Genomic DNA, 25,544 nt, shown 5'->3' with positions numbered 1-25,544 from the left:
GAAGCAACAATATTTGTAGATTCTGACTTTTATTTTTTTGAAAAACAGAGTGAAGTTTTCTTTAAATAAACCATGGCTTTTCAAATGAACCATTCAAAGAATGAGCACGCTTTGCTAGTAACAAAAATTTCTAAGTCAAGTCCATCACTGCAATTGCTAACCAGAGCATATAAGGTCTGACATACACATCAATAAAACCTGTGCATTTCCAAAACAGAAAAAAGGTGAAGTGCATCACTGTTGATTTTCTCACCAGCACTGACTAATGTGAGTTTGTTGGTACACAGTACTGCACGTCATCAGCTACACACTACATGAAATTTCATGACTGCATGACTGCAATTAGAGTGGAATAATTGTGTTTACATATAGTGATTCAATATTGAAGCTGGAAAATAAGTTACTAAAGCTTAATGTCACTCCAGCATCATAGTCTCATAGTATGAGTATACTATTATTATTATACAGGATTTATATAGTGCCAACAGTTTGCACAGCGCTTTACAATATAAGGGAGACAGTACAATTACAATACATTTCAGTACAGAAGGAATAGGAGGGCCTTGCTCATGGAGCTTACAATCTAAAGGAAGGGGGAGGTGATACAAAAGGTGATAGCTGTGGGGGATGATCTGGCGGAGGTGATTCAAGCACAGTTCTTAGGTGGAGGTGGGGTAGGCTTCCCTGAAGAAGTGAGTTTTCAAAGATCGCCTAAAGGCAGACAGGGTGGGGGCTGACCGGACATGCTGTGGTAGGGAGTTCCAGAGGATGGGAGAGGCTCTGGAGAAGTCCTGGAGGCGAGCGTGGGATGAGGTGATGAGGAGCTAGAGAGGAGGATATCATGGGAGGAGGATACTACACTGCAACTATTAGTGATCAATCTCGAATTTCATGTACCATGTATGCAACATTTAATTGTTTTTTTTTAACTGTTCAGCAAAAAATTACCACATAGGAGAGCCCTTTAAAAGTGGCTGTAAACCTCAAATATGAAATCTGAACAAAGCACACATTTCTATAGTGCTTACTTGCTTCTCTCCAGGGCACTAAGTGTCATTTCTGTCCACTGTCTTGTTACTCTGCAATCACAATGAGTCACTTCTGACAAGTTTTTCGGACACCAAGAGAAAAATGGTGACAGGGGAGGGCACAGCCTGTGATTGACAGAGCTGAGAGATCCTGTGTAAATTTTGCACTTTGAATGGATGTAGGGGAAAGATACTATAGATAAACAGGTACAACTTATGGAGGAAGATTTGTTTAATCTGTGTATCACCTAAGGTCAATCACTTCACAGGCTATATGTAAGAGTTTACAATCACTTTAATAACCAATTTAGGAATGATAAAATCAATTATTGTTCATATATGTACCAATAAAGTGCATGCAAAAGAACAAATGACCTGATGGCAAACAAACATAACAAATAAATATCTGGGTATGGATGCGATCTCAATAAAAAAAATACATACATTAACAAAAGCTGGTGGTCATAAACATCTTCTTCGTCTTATATAAAAATGCAATTCATGTTACCTTGTACCTGCTAGCATATCTTCTTTGTACTTTCTGTTTTCTGGCTGCATGCAACATTAATGAGTGGTTTTGCACAAGTGGCAAAATACTGAACTGCTAGTCGTAGCTTATAGCTGAACACCAGGGAAAAAAATATGTTTTGTTGTTTGCTGGGTCCAACTTTATTACCTCTACCGTATTTTCCGGCGTATAAGACGACTGGGCGTATAAGACGACCCCCTACTTTTCCTGTTAAAATATAGGGTTTGAGCTATACTCGCCGTATAAGACTACCCCTCTTCCAACGCACACCAAATAAAAATGAAAAAACATCAGATTTGATTTCAATATGGTATGCTATTTCAGTATGGTATTCCAATGATGGGGTGCTATTCCTCCCACTGACACCAATGATGGGGCATGATTCCTCGCTCTGACACCAATGATGGGACACTATTCCTCCCACTGACACCAATGATGGGGCACGATTCCTTGCTCTGACACCAATGATGGGACACTATTCCTCCCACTGACACCAATGATGAGGCACTACTCCTCCCACTGACACCAATGATGGGGCACTATTTCATCCACTGACACCAATGATGGGGCACTATTCCTCCCACTGATACCAATGATGGGACACTATTCCTCCCACTGACACCAATGATGGTGCCCCATCATTAGTGTCAGTGTGTGAGGAATAGTGCCCCATCATTAGTCAGTGGGAGGAATAGTGCCCCATCATTGGTGTCAGTGGGAAGAATCGTGCCCCATCATTGGTGTCAATGGGAGGAATAGTGTCCCATCGTTTGTGTCAGTGGGAGGAATAGTGTCCCATCATTGGTGTCAGTGGGAGGAATAGTGCTCCATCATTGGTGTCAGTGGGAGGAATAGCGGCCCATCATTGGTATCAGTGGGAGGAATAGCACCCCATCATTGGTGTCAGTGGGAGGAATAGCACCCCATCATTGGTATCAGTGGCAGGAATTGCGCCCCATCATTGGTGTCAGTGGGAGGAATAGCGCCCCATCATTGGTATCAGTGGGGAGAATAGTGCCCCATCGTTGGTGTCAGTGGGGAGAATAGTGCCCCATCGTTGGTGTCAGTGGGGAGAATAGTGCCCCATCGTTGGTGTCAGTGGGGAGAATAGTGCCCCATCGTTGGTGTCAGTGGGGGAGGAATAGTGCCCCATCATTGGTATCAGTGGGGAGAATAGTGCCCCATCGTTGGTATCAGTGGGAGGAATAGTGTCCCATCATTGGTATCAGTGGGAGGAATAGTGCCCCATCATTGGTGTCAGTGGGAGGAATAGTGCCCCATCATTGGTGTCAGTGGGGAGAATAGTGCCCCATCATTGGTGTCAGTGGGGAGGAGGAATAGTGCCCCATCATTGGTATCAGTGGGGAGGAGGAATAGTGCCCCATCATTGGTATCAGTGGGGAGAATAGTGCCTCATCGTTGGTGTCAGTGGGGGAGGAACAGTGCCTCGTCGTTGGTGTCAGTGGGGGAGGAACACTGCCTCATCGTTGGTGTCAGTGGGAGAGGAACAGTGCCTCATCGTTGGTGTCAGTGGGGGAGGAACAGTGCCTCATCGTTGGTGTCAGTGGGGGAGGAACAGTGCCTCATCGTTGGTGTCAGTGGGAGAGGAACAGTGCCTCATCGTTGGTGTCAGTGGGAGAGGAACAGTGCCTCATCGTTGGTGTCAGTGTGCAGGAGGAATAGTGCCCCATCGTTAGTGTCAGTGGGGGAGAGGAGCGGGTGCTCCTTCTTCCAGTGCGGCCGCTCGATTTTCGCGGGGCCGCTCGGCTCCGCCTCCTCGCCGGTGATTGGTCGCCTGTGTGCCTTTCCAGTGCTGGCGCCCAATAACCGGTGAGGAGGCGGAGCTGAGTGGCCGCGTGACCATCGAGCGGCCGAACTGAATGAAGGAGCAGCCGCGCTTCCTGGACCGGATCGTCGTGGGACCGGAGCCAGGTAAGGTACAGCAGCCCCTCTGTCCACCCCTGTACTTAGTGTCCGCTGGAGGAGGAGGGGGGGCGGCGCAGCGCCGCCCCTCGAAAAAGTGCTGCCCTGACTCGCACCGGCGTATAAGACGACCCCCGACTTTTCAGAAGATTTTCAGGGGTTGAAAAGCCGTCTTATACGCCGGAAAGTACGGTAATTTTTTTGTATACTACGTCCATAGGATTGCTGTGGAAGCTAAAAAGTATTGCTGTTCATACAGTGATGATATGGGGTCACTTGCTTTTCAACTCCTCCATTCAGAAGACATCTTGCATTCTTTTCATTAAACACAAGGCTTTCTCTGAATGGATAAGGGGCTGATGAACATCAGGATTCCACCTTGTCCATTCAGAGAATGCCTCGCATTCAGTGAACAAAATGCAAGGTGTTTTCTGAATGAAGCAGCTGAAGAGGGAGTGATCCCCTATCATCACATTACAAAATTACACAATACAGAATTTCAAAAGGACATCATCAGGAAGCTCCTAATGATGTCCTTTTGATGATGAAACGTGTTGAGTGGGGTTTAGCCTGTGACAGAGCTTCCAGTCTTTGAAACTCCCACTCTTAAAGGGAAAGTGACAACTTGTGGAGCAGCATTCTACATAAGAGAGCACAGAGAGTAGATGGCTTATCCTGGTGCGGATTCTAGGCACAGTGCTAGGTGAGTACATTTGTATATACAGTTATGTTCAAAATAATAGCAGTCAGACATCACTAACCTGATCAATCACTGTTTTTGGTAGAAATGATATTTCTACATGGCAAATAATTTACTAGCAGGTGTAGTAGAGTAATAGAAATCCAACAGACCCAACAGTCATGACATGCATGCTGCTGATTCTGTGTAATTGAATCACTGATCGAAAGGGGCATGTTCAAAATAATAGCAGTGTGGAGTTCTATTAGTGAGGTCATTCATTCTTTGAAAAACAGGTGGCAATTATTGCCCTTGTTTAAGGAAGGAAGGCAGCAAATGTTATACATGCTGGTTACAGTGCATTTCTCTCTGAAATTCTGAGGAAAATGGGTCATTCCAGACATTGTTCAGAAGAACAGCGTACCTTGATTAAAAAGTTGAATGGAGAGGGGAAAACATATAAAGAAGTGCAGAAAATGATAGGCTGCTCAGCTAAAATTATCGCAAATGCTTTAAAATGGCAACCAAAACCTGAAAGACGTGGAAGAAAGCGAAAAACTACCATTCGAATGGATAGAAGAATAGCCAAAATGGCAAGGACTCAGCCAACAATCAGCTCCAGGAAGATCAAAGAAGGTCTAAAGTTACCTGTGAGTACTGTTACAATTAGAAGACGCCTATGTGAAGCCAAGCTATCTGCAAGAAGCCCCCGCAAAGTCTAACTGTTGAAAAAAAGACGTGCTGAAGAGGTTACAATTTGCCAAAGAGCACATTGACTGGCCTGAAGAGAAATGGTGCAACATTTTGTGGACTGATGAAAGTAAGGTTGTTCTTTTTGGGTCTAGTGGCCGGAGACAGTTTGTCAGACGACCTCCAAACACTGAATTCATGCCACAGTACACTGTGAAGACAGGGAAGCATGGTGGTGCAAGCATCATGATATGGGGATGTTTCTCATACTACGGTGTTGGGCCTATTTATCGCATACCAGGGATCATGGATCAGTTTGAATACATCAGAATACTTGAAGAGGTCATGCTGCCTTACGCTGAAGAGGAAATGTCCTTGAAATGGGTGTTCCAACAAGACCACGACCCCAAACACACCAGTAAACGTGCAACATCTTGGTTCCAGACCAACAAGATTGACGTTATGGAGTGGCCGGCCCAATCCCCGGATCTTAATCCAATAGAAAACTTGTGGGGTGACATCAAAAATGAAGTTTCTGAGGCAAAACCAAGAAATAGAGAAGAACTGTGGAATGTCGTCCAATCATCCTGGGCTGGAATACCTGTTCACAGGTGCCAGAAGTTGGTTGACTCCATGCAACACAGATGTACAGCAGTTCTCAGAAACAGTGCTTATACAACTAAATATTAATTAAGTGATTCAAAGGAAAACAAAATCTTCAAACATTTTTCAGTTTATATAGTGAATGTTTGAGTTTGTAAAGAAGAATACAAACACTGCTATTTTTTTGAACAGTCTAATATTCACTTTTCTTCAATTGTTTTAGAGGAACAACACACATTTGATATATTTTTCTTCATGTTTTGATTTGGAATAGAATGTGTAGTGTTCCCAATGCATTTGTGTGTATGGAAATAAAAGCTATTAGAAGGATTTTGAGCTCTATTCACTTTTTTCAACACACTGCTATTATTGTGAACACAACTGTATGTTTTTCATTTATAATAAATGATTCTACACTATGGGAGTCTCTTTGATCAAAGTCCAGCTCCCACTTTATAATCAGTTACAGTAAACATTTTTTTTCCTTTTGGGATAATGGTTTTTCATGAATAAATAAAAGCGGATCCTTTTAAACACCCCTGCTAGTGTTAAATGGTTTGTCTCATCCATGTAAAGCGATCCATTCTGCTGGAGCGCTTGTGCTTTTGAAAAGCAACAAACTTACTTGCTGGATCACCAGATGAAAATAAGAAGAAAGAAAGCCTAAAAAAGAAAATGAATGTAGCCATCACATCTAAGAATTGGTATTTAGAAGACAGTTTCATGTCACAGGTCATACTCCATGGCAAGACTGAGCACAGCAACAAGGCAATTATACTGCATCAGTATGATCATTTCCAGGCAAAGATTTTTAAAGCTGACTGGGGTTTCAATATGTGAAGTCCAAGATCTTTTCAAGAAGCACAAAGAAACAGGAAATGCTGAGGACCATAGACGCAGTGGAAACAATGCAGCAGATGAAAGCCACATCATGCTTACTTCCATCAGAAGATATCCAGGAGTGTCATCAGTACAGAACTGCTGAAAACCAATGGGACCCTGGTATACCAAATCTACTTGCCAGAAGTGGGCTTCATGAAAGAACTGCAGCCAAAATGCCATACCTCCAACGTGGAAACAAGGTTAAGCAACTCAACTATGCACGAAAATATAGGAACTGGGATGCAGAATAAAGGCAGCAAATGCTCTGGACTGATGAGTCAAAATGTGAAATATTTAGCTGTAGCAGGAGACAGTTTGTTCACCAAAGGGCTGGAAAGCGTTACAATAATGAGTGTCTGCAGGGAACAGTGAAGCATGGTGGAGGTTCCTTGCAAGTTTGGGGCTACATTTCTTCAAATGGAGTTGAAGATTTGGTCAAGATTAATGGTGTTCTCGGTCCTGAGAAATACAGGCAAATAATTATCCATCATGCCATACCATCAGGGAGGTGTGTGATTGGCACTAAATTTATTCTGCAGCAGGACAACTACTTCAAACATACAGCCAATGTCAGAACTATCTTCAGCGTAAAGAAGAAGGAGAGATGGTTTGGCCCCACAGAGCCCTGATCTCAACATCATAAAGTCTTTCTGGAATTATATGAAGAGACAGAAGGATATGAGGCAGCCTACATCCACAGGACATCTGTAGTTAGTTCTAAAAAGATGTTTGCCAAGTTCTTCCAAAAACTGTGTGCAAGTTTACCTAGAAGAACTGATGCTGTTTTGAAGGGAAAGGGTGGTCACAACAAATACTGATTTGAATTGGAACTAAGGAGCTTATTTTTTGTATTTAAGCTGAATCATCTGTGGTCATAAAGAAGCAGTAAATGTAATGATTGCAATGTGTACAGGATACAATGTAAGCCTCACCTGCACAAACAGCTACTGTGAAGGCATCACCACATGCCACCATTGTCACTTTTAACCCTTGCGGTGCAGGGATGAGATAGGGCACTCTACTGTTCCGGTGTGCACTGGTGCCTAGTTGTCCATGTTGATTGCTGCCAAAGGTGTAACACTGCCCCCGGGCTTTCATGGAGAAAGTAAAAAAAAAAAGGCAAGGGAATGAGAGCAGTATTTGCAAAGTTTCCACACTGATCTTTCATGTCTCCATGTGTTTGCACATACAACAGCTTGTCAATACAAATGTTAGCTTTAGAATGTCAAAGTGAAAAACTTTCCTATTCATTCACAAAAGCAGAGGACTGAATACAAACGTAAAATCCCATTGTAAACAAGCTGTTCTCTCACTTTTCCTACACATTCTACACATTGCCCGTTCTCTTGTCTCTCTACTGACCTGTTACTACAGAGGAGTGGGAAGTGCCCACATCTGCGCACAGAATGGCCTCCAGATGCAGAGGTGCTGACTGGACTGGACTGAAGGTGTAGGCCTCTTCCACTTGATCCTCAGAAGGTGGTTCACTAATAGTCGGTATCTTATCTAGGCCAAGTTTGTTAAACCTGAGAAAATCAAAGTGGTGCCTCAACTTTATATCTATTAGAAAAGGTAAGTCTGTAAGAAGCTAAATATTAAATGCAAACATATATGCAATTTAAGTGATTAAAAAAAATGTATCATTATACAATCACAGATCATAAGGTAAGTCTGTAAGGCTACGTTCACACTAGCCTTGTTTTCAAGCGGCAGAAAGGCGTTTGGAAAGCATTTTTACCGCTTCCCAAACGCCTCGGACAATTCTGCCCATTGCAGCACATGGTGCTGTTCTAACGGGAGCGGTAGTGGCGCGGTGCAGCAAAATGGACGCCTCTGGTCGAGTCAGGAGGCGTTGAAGCCTCCTATTCTTGTCTATGGTGCTGCTCCGCAAATGCACGGCCGGCGTTTGCGGCGCGGTTGCGGGGCGTTTGCGGAGCGGTAACACCATTTAAACTTCATTATAGGGCATTTGTGGGGTGTTTTTAACGCTCTGCAAACGCCTAGCAACCGCCGCTAAATCGCGCATGCAGCATTTGCGGAGCATTTGCCGAGTGTTAAAAAACGCTCCGCAAACGACGAACCAACGCTTGCCAAACGCTATAGGGGCATTTGGCAAGCATTGGTAAAACAGTCAAGTGTGAACGAGCCCTAAGAAGCTAAATATTAAATGCAAACATATATGCAATTTAAGAGATTAAAAAAATGTATCATTATACAATCACAGATCATGCAGTGAAATGCAAGCATAGCTCTGCACAGAATGTAACACAAACACTCACATATCAAAAATACATATAAATATTTACAAATACACACTTAAAAATAAATAATATCACCTTATCCTAACTATTTAACTTACTGATTTTAAAAGCTGCACCATCAGAGAAAAACTATTTTAATCTATTTGTATGAGCCCTAAGGCCCCTTTCACACAGGCGGACTCTGCTAGTGGATCCACCTGCTCAGCGGGAGATCTGTTCACTGATCCCGGTTGAGCAAATGGATGGTCCGTGTCCACTCCGGTTATGCAGAGCAGACATGGACACGGCTCACTATCCTCTACGGGCAGTCGGATGTAAACGTACCGCCTGTCCATTTACATCAGACTGTCATCCGATCCAATCCGATCTGCTAGACGGATCTGTCTGTTTTCAGCGGATCGAATATGATCAGACACATGTCTGTTTACATCCGCTGCTCCATAAAGGCAAATAGATGGTCCGATCGGGTCCGCCTGAAAAACTGATGGATGGTCCGATAGGATCATTAGGCCCCTTTCACATGGGCGGACCTATAACACTTCCCTGACTGGAGCATCTCAAAGAATCAAAACAGTATATTTAAGCAATGCCATTTGCAGTCTTTACCCAAACATCAATATCCTGGTTTGCACAGCACCTTATAAAAAGGATAAAGCTATAAAGACATCAGACATTCCAGTAACCCCAGTACTATGCATGCATGGAACCTGGACCACTGGAATGAATAGAAGGATTATCTACCATTAGGCCAGCTCTGTCAAAGCATTTGATAACTGTATGGCTGTATCCTTTCTGATGGGGGTTTTAATGGAGTGATTTGAGGGCAGGGGTTGATGCGTTTTGTTTAAGGTCTTGTACACACTAGTTTGTTTCAGATGCGACTTCAGTCGCACAGAATCACATGAAAATGGAAATCATATTATTTTCTATGGTGCCTATTCACATCAATGCAGCACAACACGGCGCATTTTTGGAGAAGGGTCCAATGTTACTTTGGTGTGATTGCAGCATGATTAGGCCCATATACTTCAATGGAAAAACACCAAAAACACATGTACTTGTTTTTTCACACATTTTTGCAGGTTAAGGTTTCTTAACCCTTTGATGTCGGGGGGTAACACAAATCCTAACGCCTGAACAAAGTTTTGAAACTTTTACTACTTAGTGTTTCCAGGTGGATTATACCTTGTTTTTTCAGGACAAATTGGGCTTTCATTTGGTGGTAAATGCTATTCAATATCTCCTGATTTTTTTTATTATCTCAGTGATAGCCCAGTCCCTGTGTTGGGCACTCGCTGTGTAGCATACTCCCAGAACAAACATGTATGCATACATGCAGCCTCATGGAAGTACACCCTCTTCTGTGAGACTGCATATATGTGTACATGTAATGGGAAGGGGTTACCAACCAGCACCCAGACACTGAAAATCAGATCAAATCGCAGGTACGCTAGTCTGAACCTAAACAAAAAGTATAGTTAACCTGTAAGGGCATGTTTACACTATTTGAACTTTTCCTTGTGGAATTTCAATAAAGTTGCAAGAAAAAAAAATGAAACAAATTAGTTAACAGTGCAATACACCGAGATCAGCATACTGGACTGTTGCGCTCAGTGCACACTAGCAGCTCGGCACTCAGCACAGCTTGATGGTGTAAGTGAGCCCTAAGGGAGGATGTTCAATTCTCTCTCACTTGTATAGTGATTGTATGGATATAAAATGAGATTCGAACATTCCTCCTAGTGGAGGCCCAGGTATTTGTACTATGAGAAAATCAGAGCGGCATGGCCTATAGTACCCTAAGGAGTTTTTGGATAACAGTCATTAGTCTAATATTTGATGATGCCCCCCCAAAAATCCTAAAGCTTTGCTCAAAAGTATAAAAGGAATCTGTAAGTGTCAATGGTCAGTAAATGCTTCTACTATCATCATTACGTACTGTCTGTGTATGCTAAATTAATGCTATTCTCATTCCAAAATAGCAAAAGAGAGCCCACATGGAGAGCATTCTCTTTGGGCAGGGCAGCATTTACTATTTTCACATAGTCATGTTTTTTTTCGATGTCGTTTTTAGTGACACTTAGGGGGGGATTTACTAACGTTGGCCATACACTATACAATTTTCTTTAGAAAATTGCTTTAGATTTACCAAAAACCATATAATATGAGGTCAAACCTAAACAACACTTTCAATTGTGTCCAATTAGGCGAGCCCTTGCACTACACATTTGAAGGTAAATCTAAAGAAAATTGGGCAGAAATTGGACAGAAAATTGCATAGTGTATGGCCAGCCTAAAACTGGTACACATAGAATCTGGTGCAGCTGTGCATGGCAGTCAATCCGCCTCCAACTTCAGATTGCTCAATTAAGCTTCGGCAATAAAATCTGGAAGCTGATTGGTTTCTCTGCAGAGCTGCACCAGATTTTGCAAGCTCCAGTTTTAGTATATCTCCCCCTTATAGTCTCTGTATGACCAAGTACACTACATTTGTAGAATGTTGGCACTATAGTTCAATATTACTAATAAGAGGTGGTGCATGTACCCCCCTGAAAAGAAATATTTATCCACTAGCGAGTATAAATAAAACACAACAGTATTTATAAATATACGTTGGGATCTATAGTATAGATTATAGTTATTTTAACTTAAGCAAAATGAAATAATAAACAAATTATATGGACAGTGGTATTTATTTTTTTATTAAATAATGAAGAGATGAATCTCCCAAACTGGAGTCTCACCAGTTCTTCTGCATTTTTCATAATGTTTAAACCTAATGAGAGAGTCAGACCTGCAAGCTACAAGAGGCTTGTTGCTACCACAGCTGTTGCTACCACAGTCCTCCAGTGACATAAGACACAGTTGGTGATTCAATATTGGTTTTGGAAATTTAAATAAATATGACAGTCTCTAAATTGCCCTTAGTATGGAGCACAATCCATGAAAAGTATGGGGAGTGCAGAGATCTAAATCGAGTTGTGTTCTCTATACATATTAGATTGTCAGAGCACAAAGGGCGAAGGTGAATGAAAAAAAGTTCACTCAAAAGACATGCTGGTAGGTTAATTGGCTCCTGTCTAAATTGGCCCTAGTATGTGTATGTATGAATGTGAGCTAGGGACTTTAGATTGTACACCCCTTGAGGGTTAGGGACTGATGTGAATGTACAATAAATTGACAGCGCTATATAAGTACCTAAAATAAATAAATAAAAGTTATGCTTTAGGAGTAAAAAGAAGAAAGCACTTACCTGGATGTCCCTAAAATGACTGGCATATAAAAAAATATAAACAGGAATGAATATTACTGTATATCAGTGTTTCTCAAGCTTTTTCAGTCAAAGCACCCTTTAAAATTCTGCACAATCTCATTCTAAAATGTTAAGGACTAAGCTAATAATTTTATATCGCAGCAACATCCACACTCGTGGGCCACCCCACATCACAGGTGATTTATTCTTCTGAAGCACACTGGTACTAATTACTATTCCAGTGTTTTTCTTCTCCCTCAGTTTCTCTCCCTCAGTGCCGGTTCCCATATATGCAGATTGGATACGGTTTGAACCACATCCAATCCGCATGACATGTGAAATAACATTGCTTCCTATGGTGCCTGTTCACATATGTCTAATGCTCTGGCAGTGCAGATTCAGCGTGGATTGAAAAAGAGTCCTGTCCGATTTCTGAGCAGTGCAGTCTGGTTCAGGTGCGGATTACAGGTTATTGACTTCTATGGGAACAGTTTCTAAACCACACATGTCATCAGTTGTAAACAGGATAAAATCATGTAAACCTGATCTGAACAACTACTATATCAATTAGCTGTGAAACTTGGGCTTCAGTCCGCAACCCCTATGACCCTAGTGATGATGGAGAGGGGCACGGAGGGATAAAAAAAGATGCTGTGCAGGGGTCCGATGTAGTCATTGGTTGTTAGGGTGCCAGCAGCAGGAAGGTTGTAATGTTGCACAAAGCAAACCTGTGGCTTTGTGTAACTAAAAGGCAGGCTTCATCCACCTGCTGGCTTGTATAAAGGTTTGGGGTAATCTTTAGGCATGTTGCCAAGGCACCCCTGAAGAAACCTAAGACACCCTGGTTGAAAAAGCTTGCTGTATATAAAGTGCATAACTTAAAACCTGTTCTATAAATGTTTCAAGACCAACACTGGTAATTCTACAAAGAACTGAATACGATTATGAACAGTAGAACTAATACTTAATGTTCCACATAGTGTAACCCAAAGAAAGCTAAATAAAGGCAACCAAATAATGATAGATGAACTCAGCCCCTTTTACTGCTCACAGGCCAGCCTGTATCCTTCCCAATTCACTGCAATTAGTTGGGTGCCAAAGCCCTGGAGTCCACTGAAATCCACCACCCAAATAATGAGCCGTACCCTGAAGACATTAAAATCCAGCCAAGGTTTCCTGCAATGACAGCACACTGCTAACTGCCACACTTTGGGTGGGAGTGAGCCAAGTGCTGTCATTGCAATAACCTTGGCTAGAGTTGAATGTTTTCAATGACCAATTAATGATGACACGAACATGTGATACAGTAAGATCGGACAACGATGACGGCACCAGTGAGGAAGCTGGTGGCATGGCATTGCTGGAGGGGAGGTGAGTGACCTAGACTTTAGTTCCCCTTCAATTCCCCCCTCCCCAACATCATATACTGAAATTTCCTTTACTCCTACCCTTCCTCCATTCAGCTGCCAGGGGCAAAATAAGAAAGTAAGCCTGATGTAATCTCCAAAGTACCTGGATGCACCAGTTATTTCCTTTGCTCCCAGCATAGACAAACACACAGGTTTGCTTTAACATGAAACACATGAATTACCAAACTTTCATTTTCAGTACTCATTTTTAAAGTTAATTTCACATGATGTACATTATGTTGACCATACTGTGGAATTAATCGGATGCCTAATAAAGAGGTCTTGTGTGGCCTCAAAAAAGTGCACCTGCACTGTTTGTGATATGATCTTTTGAATAAACAACTGGACTGATGTGAATGCATGTTGTGCGGCTGACATGTTATCTGTTTTTTTTCATGAGATACAAATAATCTGACATTTGTACAATGTTTGGAGCAGATGGTTAACATGAGGACACGAAAATCATAGTATAGGCCCACTGGTTCTACAGTTTTATCTGATTTCCAATGGCTGCACATTTATGCATACTATCCAGCCACAAAGGTCCGGCACCCGCTGACAGAGATGCTCCCTGGAAGGGTCCTGGAGGAGAGTTAGGAGTCAGAGGTGCCTGCAGGACCCCGGGAGGGCGGCCAAACATAGGGCTGTGCCGACTAAGTGGCTAGACGCCCCACTGGCCTGGTGGAAAGCTGATAACCTTGGGGACCAACAGAGCAAGAGACATCTGAAGACAAGGCACTTCAAGTAACTGCCCAGACCCCCCCTCAATACAGGATTCTCAGAGAGGGATAGAAGAAGTGCACAGAGGCAGAGGGATTAAGGACTTCAGAAAGGGATGGTGAGTTACCTTGATTAACGGCTGAAGATGTAAATTCCCACTGTCTCTGTTTTCTGCATTGATAAATGTATACCTGAGTAATGGGGCTGGATGGTTGGAAGATCAAGAAATGTGAAGAGTACAGAGGCTAAGCTCTGATATAAAGAACATAAGCACATGTAAAGCTATCCATGTCTGTACAAGTTCCCTGAGAGGAGCAGAAAGGAGGGACTTTTTCTTTTTACCCTCCTCATATCTGACAATACGGTTGTTTGAAGTTAAAATCTCTGGTCAGTCAACATGAAGAACAAACCCATTAAAGGGAGGGGGGGGGGGGAGTAAAAACCCCACAATCCAATGCAAATACTAGTACAATAAAGAAATATATGCCGTTACAAGAAAAAAGCCCAGAGTTACAAGATATGAAGAAACAACAAGAAAGAAGTAGAAAATATGATGGTCAGCAATCTAGATTGTCATCTAGAGCAAGAGAAGGGAATGAGATCATTGAATCTATAATTGTCGATAATGTAAACTATCAAAAAGTTTTTGAACACCAAAGCAAAATATCACAAATCCCTACAAGATTAAAAATGGTGGAAATGTTTGCAGAATTAGAACTCTCCATGAAAAATTAAATGGCGATATTTCACAAGGACTTGGGTCTACTGTTAACAAGGGTAGAAGAGGTAGAGGAGAAAATGGAGATACAAGCCCAGCAGAGTATTAATCTGGAGAAGCAGATAGAGGAGATGAGAAGGGAACAGAGAGTGCTCTCTTTTAAGCTGGAGGATCAAGAGAATGGAGGGAGAAGAAACAACCAAAGGGTCCGAGGATTACCAGAAGAGGCACACGAGAAGAACCCTAAAGAAAAAAATAAGAAGGGTGTTTAACCCATTAATGGGTAGAGCAGTCTCAAACCCATTGAAGATAGAGAGAGTACACAAGATAAGGCGTCCGCCAGGAATAACAACAGACATCCCTAGGGATGTGATCGTCCGCTTTCGTCATTACGAGGATAGAGCGAGAATATGGAAAAAACTGCGGGAAAACCCTGAAATAAGATTCGGAGAATCGAACTTGCAGGTCTTTGCGGACATTGCATTTGAGACATTAGCGAAAAGAAGATTGTAGAAAACCCTTGTTGGATCAGGTGAAGGAGAAAAGAGTTCGATACAACTGGGGGTTCCCGGCATGTCTGATTGAATGGAAGGATTGGAAGTTGGCAAGGCTAAGATTCCCAGAAGAACTTAGTGACTTTTGTGAAAAACTGGAACTGCGGAATGTGGACATTGAGAGATGGTCAGAGGGGCCGAACAAAAGTGTAAGGCCGAGAAAAGAGAAATGGCAGCAAGTTAACAAAAAGAGAAGATAGAGGGGGACGGGGAGATGGGTGGAGAGAGGGGGGCCAGTAAATCTTCTTCCTCCACCCATCCTCCCCTCTCCTTTTATTAGTTTCTTTTCCCCATCTCCCCTCCCCCCCCTTTTCTAGTACTTCTGGGGAGTTATTGGTTAGAGTAGGTGGGGCGTCAGGAGGTTAAATTGGTGATCAGATCTTAACCCCATGTCGAGAACTGGGGATAATTCCAGGTGCACATGTTCAGAGTTGTACCCCAGAATAGGAATCAGTAGTGAGAGATCCTCACTTCAGATTCCAGGGCAAAGCGTAGGCCAGGGGTTTTTTAGGAATATGATGGAGGGGGAGGGGGAGGGAGAAGTAGTGTGGGGAAGGAGGTGTGGAAAAGGGGGGGGTGTAGGAGGAAGGTCCATTATATTAGTGGTATATATTCCCTTCCCTTCGAATAGAAATTAAGTCTTGAGAACGCCCAGTGGGAGGGGCGAAACACGTCGATGCACTTCCGGTCTGCTGTCCTTACGTCTTGCGCAACTTCTGGTTAGTGGAACGCACGCTGAGCGGTGCGTTCCAAGCGGCCATCTTGGGATCTGTCTGTCCTACATACTGTCATCCTCTGCTATATTGGAGCTGTGAGATTTCTGGAGCTGTCTCTGGATGGTGTGTGATTTTACCTGGCCGTTGGAGGCTATTAAACATGCTTTTATGAATCTTGGAACATGTGAGTGGCCTGGTATTTGTTTTTACATGCTCTATGGTCATTAGCAATATTACACTGTATGCAATATTTTTCCTTTGGCACAACGGTGGAGCTGGTTTGGAGGTACCGACCAAGGAGGGAGTGGAAGGATCATCATAACTCTGTATGGTGGGATGGAGGTCTGGAGGCTATGGGGGGGTGTAGGATCCCTGAAAGTCCTAAAAGGCCTACTATTCACCATTATCTGATGAGTGCGGTTTATGTCGGTTTGCACTGGTGAATGGTGGAAGCATATATCACAGAAGAATATAAGCACTGTGGAGTCTGGGAGGAAGGATTTTGAATTTCAAATTTTTTAGTTATTATGGACACATTCATTTATTGATATATAAAATATTTTTTAATTTCAAAATATTTTTTAGTTTTTGGACACTATTACTTTATATTTATTACGTATTGTTTTGCGCTGTTTATATTTTTGTTTTTTTTGATTTGGTGTTCTACACTGGTGCACAGCAGCATTTCATACCTGGGTTGGAGATTATTCTGTGGCGAAGGAGTGTATTAACTTTTTTTTTAGCATACAGATATACATCAGAAGATCATCCTTAAGAGAGAAGAGTTAAAGGACCTGTTGGAACAAAAGACGAGGAAGATTTTTAATAGGGTCTCTAAGGAAAGATACCAGTTGGGGAATAAACCGGGAAAATATCTAAAGAAATATCTAATGAAAAGACTGAAGGAAAAGAAATCGATGAATTACATTGAAAAAATAAAAGATGATAAAGGAGAATTGGTATACTACACCGCTGATATTGCGAAAACATTCCAGAAATACTATAGTAGGCTGTATGATGTGAACCCCAAGAATTGGCAGGTAACAGAAGAAACAAAGAGAGGGAAAAGATGGGAATACCTAGAAGAAGCAGATCTGCCAAAAGTATCAGAGAAAAAGTTAATATCATTAGAAAAAGTAATCTCCCAGGAAGAGACAAGTATGGCCCTGAAACGTACAGTGGGAGGAAAGAGTCCAGGACCTGATGGGTATACGGAGTTTGGAGATTTATTGATACATAATATGGGTTTATATAGGAATGCCCTAGGGGAAGGAATGGGAATAAGAGAAGAATTCCTACAAGAATATATAACAATCATTCTTAAAGAAGGGAAGGATTGTTCACAATGCGCCAGTTATAGACCTATAGCACTATTAAATATAGACACAAACGCTGCGCGAAAGTATTAGCTACTAAATTAAAGGAATTGATGCCGGAATGGATCAGGTGGGCTATGTCCCTGGTAAAGAAGGAAGGGACAATGGTTTAAGATAACTACACCTCATACAAAAGGTAAGGAGAGAAACGTTGGCGACAAGCATCCTGTCGATCGATGCTGAAAAGGCGTTCGACAGGGTGGATTGGGGATTTATGTTAAGTACGCTGGAGGTTTTAGGAATAGGGACTAGGATGATAAAGTGGATAAAGAAGCTTTATAATAGTCCATCAGCGGCGGTTAAGGTAAATGGATCCCTTTCAGGGTTTTTTAAAATGTATAATGGCACAAGACAGGGATGCCCGCTATCCCTGCTGTTATTTGTTATATCCCTAGAACCTCTATTGGCGACAGTAAGAAAGAGTTTAAATGTTAGAGGAATTAAAATAGATGTAGATCATAAAGTAGCAGCGTATGCAGATGACATGCTGTGTGTTTCCGAACATATGGCAATCTGCACAGAAAAGGCATGCCATACGTTAAAGAAACACGCTGCAAATATGCATCATGTTTGTGTTGTAATTACATGTTAATGGTACCCCAAGTGTGTCAAACACACCAAAAACTGCGGTAACACTCCAAAAAAAGTGGCAAGTAAAAATGCCCCAAAACAAACACATGTGGGAATGTGAGTTTTCGCTACGTGGAGATGTAAATGGGCCATGGCAACTGAGTGTCTATGTTCACTCCCTCCTATGTATTTGTATAAAGATAGGCATACACAAAGCAATCCGATTGTACAATCTTTGTACAATTTCCTTTAGATTTACCAGAACTATGGAATAGGAGGACACACCTGAACATTCTATTCAATTTGTATCAAATCAGATAGGCCCTTGTACTACATAGCTGATGGGAGATCTAACGGAGATTGTACAATTGGATTGTATAGGAAGGTGATAATGTAATAAGGGAGGTGGTCCAGAGTGGTGAACACAGCATACCACTCCCTCTTCTGTGATGCAACGAGGAAGTAAAGGCTTCCGGGAGGCGGCCTTCAGGAAGTGAATGCTGAGAGATAATCTAAAGGAAATGGTGGAATCTGAAAATCAGTTCAAAATCTCACATAAACTGACAAAAATTAAATGTCTTGTGGATGAGGTAAGTGAGAGAAAGCACATTGGGATGGCTGGGCCAGAAATGGCATTGTAAAAGCTTCTATTTATTATGAAAAGTGAAATTCTGCCTGAAAAGGTGAACGTATTCTTTAAGGTAAGTACAAAAGATAACTGTTACAACAGTCTCACAGGTTCTGCAGACATTATGCCAATTTGTTATTGCAAAACCTTTACTCTACTGCAAAAATTGTTTAAAGAATTGAAATTCACAGAAAACCTTTATGAATTTTGTTACATTGGCAAAAATGTTGATGCTTTTTTGTTTGCTACGTTTAGAACATACAAACCTGTTACTGCCACAGGCCAAGATCTGATTGCCCACAGTCAGAATCATAGAACTGTCAATGCCACATACAACTCTCTGGGGTTCATAGTCCTGTGGAACTACCACCTGTTGAGGGGAATTATGAGATTCCTGGTTGCCTAACCCCAGTCTTCCTACAGTGAGAAAAGAAATAAGATCAGCAGAAAAAGAAAAACTTGGATTGGACACATTGGATAGGTAAAAAATGTAAATGCTCCCCTCCTCCCCACTGTATGTGCATCGGTAACATAAGAAAACATATGATATGTACATATTACTACAAATCCAAAACTAGGGGTTTGCTCTTTACTACACAATGGGGTTGATTTACTAAAGGTAAATATACTGTGCACTGCAAGTGCAATTACTTTATATCCGAGGGGAAGCTCCGAAATGAGGGGAAGCTCTGCTGATTTCTCTCATCCAATCATGTGCAAGCAAAAATTATGTTTCTTCATTTTTTTTTATTTTTCTTGCATGTTCCCCTCAGGTCTAGAGCACCTGTGCAGTGCACAACCTATTTGCCTTTAGTATATCCACACCAATGTGTGGGCACAGAACCAATTTTTTTTTATGTTACAGTGACGTGATATATCCCGAGGAACCTAAAACAAGAAATATATACAATAATATATACAATATACAGTACAATACACTAATACAATTATTATTTTGTTATATCAGTACTATTAGCTCTCATCAGTGCAAGATTTGGACTGTAGTGTACTCTAGTGTACAACTTGGAGCTGCCAATAATTGCAAAAAACCCACTAATGTTATAAGGAAGAAGATCAAAATATTTCTGTAACTATTCTATAACCATCAGAAAAAGATCAGACTAGTATATAGTGGTAGATGCAGATGTATTGGAATTTCCAGCAGAAACCTGGCACAAAAAATATTTTACACAAGATATATGCTTTTCAACACTACAGCCCTTTCATACACTTGAATCAATAAGATAGTTCTAATACTTTTATCCCAGCTACAATCAAAGCTTTTATTTCAGTTTGGATAGGGCAGATAGGGTTAGAGCCTCCCAGGTTTTTATTGCTATCCGTGTCTCTATTGAAGTAATTTTTATTTACTTCCTGTCAGGAAGCCTAGGCACAATAAACCTAGCCATACATTAGAAAACCAATAGATTCAATCAATCCATTTTTCCATTGATTCTAAACAGAATGGATGGATAAATCTGCACTGCCAGCTATTGTATTCAAGCAGCCCCAGCTGCCTGAATATCCAACATATTTGCACCTGGCTTCTTTGATTTTTCAGTCGAGTTCTGTTGAGCCAGGCAGTGTTGATAGGGCTTCCCTCAGCCCCATTCCTGCTGAATCAGACAAAATTTGAGCTGTGCATGGCTAGCTTAAGGATTGCCAACTCACTACTTCCAATGACACCGCTCCCTCACTGCTCACACCAGCCAGGTATCTTTCCAGCAATTTTAGTAGTTCACACTACTACTCAAGCGATTGCCAGTGAATTATGAACTTCCATCAGGAAAATGGCAGTAGCTTTTTCAGTGAACCACCAGTGTGAAATGGCCCATAGTGCAATACCTAGGTTTAAAAGAGAAGTATGGGATTTCTTTTTTTTTTAAATCATACTTACCTAGGTGGATGCAGCATCAAATGCTGCATCTGTCCCCTGATGGCTCTAAGGCTTAGAACTGAGCAATCAGACACCACTGAGCACCCAGTTCTCCCTGCCGTTCTGAGTAGAGACTGTCAGTCACCGCTGTTTGCTCTGCCCCTCTCCCCAGGCTCACTGGAGCGCTTGACTGTGGAGGGGGAAGGAGTGGCTGGCTCAGGCTCTCATCGGATTGCAGAGAGGCTGAGCCAGGTACTGGTCCAGGGTTCTAAGTGGATTCCGACTTCAAAGTCAGGATCTTTCCTCAGCCTGGACTGGCTGAGTGACATCTTATATCATGTTAGAATAAATGTAGGGCCTGAGGCAATAAGTAAGCATAGTGTACTTGTAGAATCTTGCATTTAATATTTTTTTGCAAATGGTACACTAGAGATTAAAATAAGCAAAACCTTTAGGAAAGGATCCGTAAAACCTAAAATGCATCTTTGCTTTGGAAAACAGGCTATCAATTTTAGCCACAAATGTGTTTTTAAAACTTTCCTTATCCATGCAAAATCTAGCAATGCTTGAAAGCACCCGTACACACAAGCTGAATATCACCCGAAATCAGCCGGTACAGTAGAAACCGAATGAGTTTTGACCCGTGTGTACACCTGACCGTCGGACAGAAGCCAATCTCATGCCCGGCTTCTGTCGAAAAGGCATGCTGTAAAACCAGCAGCCGACCTGCATTCGATCAACGCTGTCAGCCAATGGTGAGCATTGACATGTGTGTTCTGGCGTTCCCCCTGTCAGAACACAATAGCACAACTGGGGAGATTGCGTGTTAGTAGAGCAATCTGATAAAAAAACGTATAATGTATACCAGGCTTTACATTACCTAGAAAGCTATATGAAGACTATTATTCGATGGTATTACCTATTTCAGGCTATCATGGTTGTATTCAGCTGGATTTCTGGACCAGAAACAGTAACAAAACCCCAAACCAGAATTCAATCTAAAGTTGGGCACACTATAAATTTACTTTCATTCAACTCAGTGGGCTGAAAAAAAAAAACAAGAAAAAAAACAATGAAGAGATTGCCATACTAACACAGGTGAAGTTAGTGCGATGATCTCCCCCGCTGTGCTTTTTTGTTCTGACAGGGGGACTGCCTGGGTAAGTACCTGCAATGTTTATATACATCTGGGAAAGCATTTTGAGCTGTTCCTTTATATTAACCAGCAGTACTTTAAGTTTACTACCTCTTTAAAGTAAATGATAATGTCACTACTTAGAACAACTTATAAGATAATGATATATTCTCCATTACCCCCAGTAATGTGTTTACTGTCCCTTTAAAGTTAATGATAATGCCACCATTCAGAACAATTTAGTGAGATAATGATATATATGTGTAAAGTATAGAAACATAATGGGAAATCTCTGTAATCAGTAACTATGATAAAATCTAAGGGTCACCAATGTACACCAGACCTGGATGTTCTGGTTCTACCTGTATATAGATCACAACCCTTGCTCCCTGTATGGGGTACTATAAAACTGTCAAGAGTATGAAGAACTGATGTTAATATATCTTAAAAACCAGAATGTAATAGAAGTGTCAGAACGTCTCCAATCACAGAGGTGCTTGTCATACAGATTCATGCAAGCAGAGGTCAGAACAAGCCTTACCATTGTCCCCACGGCCCCAGGAAAACACTTCTTTCTCATTAGAAACAGCAAGGACATGTGAAGCCCCGCAGGACACGTGAACTATCTCATAACCCAGAAGAGCTTCTACAATCTTAGGCTGTAAGAGAAATCAGGGGATGCCTTAAGTGTCATCAAGCCGATTATTTTAATATATGCAAAACTTTACAGCCATTGCCCACTGGGCTGTCAGTGAGCAAGGGCCACAGGAAGCAAGCCAGGAAATTACTTTGTAATACACAATTAACATACAGGACATACAGTGGAGAAAATAATTATTTGATCCCCTGCAGGTTTTGTAAGTTTGCCAACTTACAAAGAAAAGAAAGGTATATAATTTTTATTGTAGATGTATTTTAAATGATAGAAAACAGAATATCAACCATAAATCCAGAAAAAAAACACATGATACAAATGTTATAAATTGAGTTGCAGTTCAGTGAGTAAAATAAGTATTTGATCCCCTACCAACCAACAATAACTCTGGCTCCCACAGACTGGCTCATGTGGTATACAGATTATACCTGTCAATTTAAAAAGGTGCTCCTAACGACAACTCGTAATGTGTATAAAAGACACCTGTCCACAGAATCTCATTCTTCCTCACCATCATGGGCAAGACCAAAAAGCCAATACACTGCCATGGATTGAAATCCTGCAGCGCCCGCAAGGTCCCCCTCCTCAAGACGGCACATGTACAGACCCATCTGAAGTTTGCCAATGAACATCTAAATGATTCAGAGAAGGATTGGAAGAAAGTGCTGTGGTCAGATGAGACCAAATTGAGCTCTTTGGCATTAACTCGACTCGCCATGCTTGGAGGAAGAAAAATGCTGATTATGACCCAAAGAACACTATCCCTACAGTCAAGCACAGAGGTGGAAACAGTATGCTTTGGGGTTGTTTCTCTGATAAAAGTACAGGCCAACTTTGCCGCATTGCGGAGTCAATGGACAAGGCCTTGTATTGTAAAATCTTGGATGAGAACCTTCTTCCCTCAGCCAAAACACTGAAGACGGGTCATGGATGGGTCTTCTGGCATGACAATGACCCAAAACATACCACCAAAGCAGAAAAGGAGTGGCTCAAGAAGAAGCACATTAAGGTCATGGAGTGGCCTAGCCAGTCTCCAGACCTCAATCCTATAGAAAATGTATGGAGGGAGCTGAAACTTCGAGTTACCAAGCGACAGCCAAGAAACCTTAAGGATTTAGAGAAGATCTGTAAAGAAGAGTGGACCAAAACCCTCCTGAGATGTGTGCAAACCTGGTAACCAACTACAAGGAATGTCTTACCTCTGTATTTGCCAACAAGGGTTTCTCCACAATGTACTAAGTCATGTTTTGCTTGGGGATCAAATACTTATTTTACTTACTGAACTGCAACTCAATTTATAACATTTGTATCATGTGTTTTTTCTGGATTTTTGGTTGATATTCTGTCTCTATCATTTAAAATATACCTATGATAAAAATTATAGACCCTTCATTTCTTTGTGAGTGGACAAACTTACAAAATCCGCAGGGGCTCAAATAGTTACTTTCCCCACTGTATATGTCAGAAACAGCTTTTAACGTGGTGCCACAATGACCTATAACACAGGAATACAATGTTGCAGTTGTGTAACAATTTCAAAGTATATACATTTATTTATTTTTAAAACAAAAACAGAGAGATGGGGGAGCCACCTCCAACTTAAACCTATAAATAAGGAGAAGCTGCCTTTAAAAGTGAAAACAACAATATAAACATTAAACCTAAGAAGGAAAGGCACTACTTATGACAATTAATAAAGTGATCACTACTAACATAAATACTAATAACACATGACAATCAATATGACCACAGTGTCAAGTCAAATTAAAATGGTCCACAAAAAACTTTTCTCCACACCATGGGGTTTATTTACTAAAGCTGGAGAGTCCAAAATCAGACTCCCTTCTGCATAGAAACCAATCAGCTTCTAACCTCAGCTTGTTCAATGAAGCTTTGGCAATGAAACCTGGAAGCTGATTGGTTTCTATGCAGAAGGGAGTCTGATTTTGGACTCTCCAGCTTTAGTAAATAAACCCCCATGTGTCCAAGAAACGAATAATCCACTTGTGCAAATATCTGCCGCATGCAGAGAGAGTAATAATTCACCAGATATGGAATATAAGAAGGCAATTCATAATCACCTATATCAGAATGACCAAATTGACCAACGTCTTTACAGTCTTCTACACTGTAGACTTTTGGGATCAGGATAAGACAGCACAAACATTCCAAAAAAAATGTTCTATACTGTAGCCAGTTTATTAAAGTGTTACTAAACCCAGGACCCTGCATTCACAATATCTGGTCTCCCACAGTACACAGAACATGGAAATGCAGTTATTCTAGTAAATATAAACGCTAAATACTATTTCTGATCCACAGTATATAGCAGTCTTGTGACTTCAGCAGAGCACTGGTTAAAGCTTGCAGGATTAGTTTTCTATCTGCTCTAGGAGGATGCAAAACCCCTGACCCTCTGTCTGGACAGTGCTGATTGGCCCTGTGCTGATAACATGCACTCTCCCAAGGAAAAAAAAACCTTTCTAGCAATACACACCAAACTGAGTATGTGCTTGTGACTACAAGTTCAGTCTGTCTTATCAGTTGGACATCTGAACAAGAGGAGGGGCAGAGAAAACAGAACCAAACAGCCTTTTTACACAATACAGAGGACTAACCCCTTAGGTCCCACAGTGAGTATAACAAACATGCTTTACTGCATATACAGACTGATTTTACTGTTGTGGGTTTAGTAACACTTTAAAATCGAGAAATATACAAAAAAGTAGTACACTCGCATATTCCAGTGCCACTTGGCACCCTCAGAAGGCAGGGTTTACACCCCTTGAGATGTGATTTGTCTTTAGGAGTATATCACCGAAAACTGTATTTGTTTTGCAGGGGATGCTCAAAATCTGACTTGAATCTTAGAGCAGACTGGGAAAATCTGTGAGCCAATCACACAAGCAGGAAATTACAATTGCAAGGGCGTTCTGTACACCATCTGTGTACAGAACACCTTCAGGTAGCCATATTGCATTGCATTTTACAGAAAATTACTGCGCTACAGATTGAAAAGGAAAGGTAAGTGTTAATAATATTCAATCACAATATGACTTGAGTCTCAATTGTATACGCTTTATTTTTTTTTCTTATTTGCTAAATTTTTTTTCCCACGAAAGTAGTTCCAGCAGTAGAGTTACCTTTTAAAGTATTTAAAATAATCTAATTAAACAAGTAAGGCAACTTTCACACTGCTCCTTGCAAAAACACAGTAAAAATGCATATGTGATTCTGCTACGTTTTTACTGTGTTTTGCCGCATTTTTACCGCATTTTCGCACCTGTGAAAAAAGAAATGGCACTCCAAAACACAGCAAAAACACAACTGCGGGTGCAT

The 25,544-nt window shown here is 41.4% G+C and overlaps 1 protein-coding gene across 1 annotated transcript in view; it reads right to left on the bottom strand.

Moving 5' to 3' along the window:
• The window catches only part of NEK8 (NIMA related kinase 8), a 108,551-nt gene that overhangs the window by 16,124 nt on the left and 66,883 nt on the right, over positions 1-25,544 (bottom strand). The window contains exons 10-13 of the mRNA XM_089682987.1: positions 22,092-22,209; positions 18,806-18,956; positions 7,697-7,860; positions 7,267-7,425 (exon numbers count right to left, since the gene is read on the bottom strand). Coding sequence (XP_089539113.1) covers positions 7,267-7,425; positions 7,697-7,860; positions 18,806-18,956; positions 22,092-22,209 — 592 coding nt within the window. The remainder of the gene's footprint in view (positions 1-7,266; positions 7,426-7,696; positions 7,861-18,805; positions 18,957-22,091; positions 22,210-25,544) is intronic.

The sequence above is a fragment of the Staurois parvus genome, unplaced genomic scaffold, assembly GCF_062004578.1.
Source record: "Staurois parvus isolate SC_StPar_1 unplaced genomic scaffold, SC_StPar_1.0 ptg000299l, whole genome shotgun sequence".
In the NCBI taxonomy this organism is placed as follows: Eukaryota; Metazoa; Chordata; class Amphibia; order Anura; family Ranidae; genus Staurois; species Staurois parvus.
This window is presented reverse-complemented; position numbering and strand designations above follow the sequence as displayed.